The following is a 3,753-nucleotide window of genomic DNA, read 5'->3' as shown; positions in this document are numbered from 1 at the left end:
TGCATTTGCAAGCGATGTTTTTTTACCATGTAATGTCTCTTTTCAGTTTCTTGAACGTAACTGCGTTGTCTTGGTGAGTGGCAGTCAGCAGGGATGGATGAAATGGGAGGTTAATCTGCATTGGCCATCTCTCTTGATTTCACCTTCATTTCCATTTCTTTTTAAAATGGAAGTTCCACTAAAACAGCAGCACTTTTCTATTAAATAAGTAACAGAGAAGAATGACTGCCTCTGTATCTCATCAGCAGTGAATCTTTTTAAAATCACTCAAGAGGCAAGGCTCAAATCATATATTTAATAAGAATCACTTCGATATCACTTTTTAAAGCAATTAACATATTATTAGAGATAAGCGCAAGATGCAACATTTAGATCCAGATTTCTAAGACAGATTTCTACAGTTTAGAAGGGTGCAGACCTCAGGTCGTTGCCTCGGCAATCATCTCTGCATGTCACAAACCAATGTCAGAACAGAACTTCAGTTACACAGACACAGTAGATTAAATTCTCACTTTTCATCCTGATTTTACTCATGCTGCTTCTTTTCAGTCACTTGAAAGCACTCCACGTACACCAGTGAGAACGGGCAAACCACCTCAACAGGGTTTCTGCCCCACCTGAGGGTCCTGGAGCAAAATGTTCATTTCCACCGTTCCCTTCCTTTTGGGTATTCAGGCATTTGTTTTCCTTATGGAACATGAAGGAAAGGCCTCTCTGAATCTTAATATTTTAAAGGATCAAAGGGCCCATCACCAACGGGATCCTCATCGTCAGGTCGTCTCGTGTCGCCCGAGGGCAAGCTCCCAAGCGCCCATACATCACCTCTGACCGGCAGACGAAATGACACCACTGGGGATGCTCGGGGCTACAGCCTGCTTCTGCCAGGGGCTGCTGCCTCCTGAACGGAGCCGTGTGGACATCCCAGAGTGACTTTGCTTGACAATTCGGTGCACTAAATAGAGCAAGTCCCTCCTGTCTGGCTGGCTGAAGCACATCCTGCCGATTACGCTAGCCGAGGCATAGCCGCATATTCATTTCTGCTGCCGGTGACGGGGACAGAAACCTCCGGCAGCTGAAGCAGATGGAAGGTTGGGGGCCATGACACCTTATACCACCAGGATTGAATGTGACAAAGCCCATCTGTTGGTGCCCTGAGCACTGGCAGGACTAGAGTTGAACTGGGAACTGTGAATTATAGCACAGGCAATATCCAAGGGCTTTTTGGTTGTTCATCCTGAAACACGCAGGCTTTTCCCAACACTAAACAATATGTGGCTTCCACTGATGACTGACAGCAAACTGACTGCTCAATTAAAGGGCATTTTACCATTTTGACCATTAGCTGTGAAGTCTCAAATCCCCCAGACTTTCCTGGCGTCCACTTCATTCGTAAATTGCTTTTCTTAGAAAGGCAGCAACTAATGCAAGGGGAAACATTTCATGCATCTAAAGACATTGTGATCATATTGGTTTTGTAAGTGCTAAAATTTATTACACAAGAGATGATGCAACAGCGAATAAGAGAGCAAAATTCTACATTGACTCCCTACTTTACAATTCAGGACAACTAAGAGGTTTTACTTCATTAAAGAAGGAAAGGGAAAAAAATCTGAGACAACCCCAATGGATGAGGAAGTCTTGTCAAGCCTAAATGAACAATTAGTCCTATGTGATGCTCATTGCTGTAGAAGGAACAATGAAATTTATCTGCTTCTGTTCAATAAATTACTAAAACATCAGTTATAAACCTGCTGCATGGCATTGAAAATTAAACTCATTAAACATCCAGGTAGCTTCATCCTGATGCAAATGGAAGACAGGCATGAGTGCTCTGCAGCAAACAACTCTGTGCACATCCCGTCTTTGGGAAACATATTTACATGTACATCTCATATATTAATATATTTTAGTGCACCCTAGCCAGAGGGCAACCAGAAAGAGTATTATTCTGTGAGAAGGACAGGAGATGGGCTGGCTTCTCCTCTCCACCGCGCGAGGTCTGTAACCACCCATTAGTCTAGCATCCATGTAAAGCAACTGCACATGACCACGTTTCCCTTTTCCAGGTAGCCAGACATCAGGACTCCAAACCAATGGTCTCCCATGACGACTGGGTAGATTTGGTAGCCAAGATTACTGTGGGCCAAAAAAAAGCAGGTGAGATCGCCCCACCATATTAACAAGCCTCAAATGACTTCAAGGTCAAGAATTTCAGCCAAACTGCCATTTATCGGTCTCTTGCCCTCCCTCTCCCTTCCTTACTTCACCATAACTTATGAAGGTTTGCAGCCACACACACTGTTTGGGGTGGACCTTGACCACAGTCACACACTGACCGGGCAGAAGAGGCATGCCTGGGCCTCAGGAGGACAACACCACTACAAAGTTACGGAGACTACCGTTATTGATGTCTTCATTCAAAGCAAGGATGCCTTAAAACCAAACCCTATAGCCTCCATGGGAGGGAAGCCCGAGCGGGACTTTCTCTCTCGCACTGCCTGTTGCACACACCAGCGTATCCATCCTCACTTCTACAAGAAAAGAGAAAAAAAAGGGTAAAAGTGGGTCTCCAAGGGGACAGTGCCAGGCCAATGACCCTGCTGGGAGGGCAAGGTGGATCTGCAGCTCCTCAGGCTCCCGTGGGGCAGGAAGCATCCCGCAAGCCTTACTCACCACGCCTGAGTCCAACTGACACCCAAAAGGGCAGGCAACTGCCCAAATAGGCAGGCAGACATCCGAGGTCTTTTCCAAGGGGAACTCATTTGGGGTCTTCATGGGAGGGACTGGTGCTGCATGGGGCTGGCTTGGCCAACAGGAGCACATGGGCGATGGAGAGGGGGCAATGGGAGATCAGTGTTTTTATTCAATAGGATTTTTTTTAATGCCATCTGTGATTAAGGGGTAGAAAGACCCATGGGAGCTACTAGGGTGAGCTTTGCCTCTCCCAGACTCAAGAAAGGGGCTGCTGGATGCAGGGGCAAGAAAGGGAAAAGAGAGAGGGGACCCTAGCAAAACACCGGATCTTTCAAACTCAGCTCATTTGGGGCTTGGCAACGTTTTCCTCTCACAAGCATGTAAGTTTTCATGCTTGCCCGGCAGGTATATCCGGGGTGTCTTGACTCCGATCACGGTGCAAACCTACTTGGTCCTTTGGGAGAGCATGGAATCACCTGGGAAAGCAACAATTCCCTGTCAGTAAAACGCTCACAAGACTGCATGAGCTTATTACAGTCGCTCCAGCAGAAATAAGTGGTACCTTTCAGAGTGCTTGCCAGAAGAAAATAGCAGTTCCGACCCAATTTCACACAGTTGGAATCAGCTGTGGGAGACTAATACACAATAAAAATAAAAAGACACAAATGCCCATTTCCCCCATGTCCTCTCCTAATAACATGAATAAAGCTCTGTTTCGATATTTCGTCCTTTCCAAAGGAGTCCAGTCGGATCAGTCCAAGTCAAATGTGTTTTAAGTCAAACTGCTCTGACTCTTCCACCCTTTACTTGATGAAATTTTTAATTGTCCACCTTTGTCCTGTGCAGCTGCGAAGAATCAGATCGATGCCGGCCATTCCCCTGTTCTCCACTTCCAAGCATCGTCCCGTTCCCTTGTTCAGGATGGCACCGTTCTAAAAGGATACGGGGAAAATAATAAAAACATTAAAGGCATGGGGTTGCCTGTGAAGCAAGCCAGGACTGCGCTGCCCAGGAGCGCAGCTGTGTCCTCATGCATTGCTGGAAAGTGCACAGCACTTA

At 46.3% G+C, this 3,753-nt stretch overlaps 1 protein-coding gene across 1 annotated transcript in view; it reads right to left on the bottom strand.

Moving 5' to 3' along the window:
* Positions 1-3,118: 3,118 nt before the first annotated feature.
* LOC104165470 (putative polypeptide N-acetylgalactosaminyltransferase-like protein 3) overlaps positions 3,119-3,753 on the bottom strand; it is a 75,159-nt gene continuing 74,524 nt past the window's right edge. The window contains exon 6 of the mRNA XM_009705113.1: positions 3,119-3,626. Coding sequence (XP_009703415.1) covers positions 3,498-3,626 — 129 coding nt within the window. The 3' untranslated portion in view covers positions 3,119-3,497. The remainder of the gene's footprint in view (positions 3,627-3,753) is intronic.

Source organism: Cariama cristata, unplaced genomic scaffold (genome assembly GCF_000690535.1).
Source record: "Cariama cristata isolate BGI_N322 unplaced genomic scaffold, ASM69053v1 scaffold4158, whole genome shotgun sequence".
In the NCBI taxonomy this organism is placed as follows: Eukaryota; Metazoa; Chordata; class Aves; order Cariamiformes; family Cariamidae; genus Cariama; species Cariama cristata.
The sequence above is the reverse complement of the archived record's forward strand: the minus strand, read 5'-3'. Positions and strand labels throughout refer to the sequence as shown.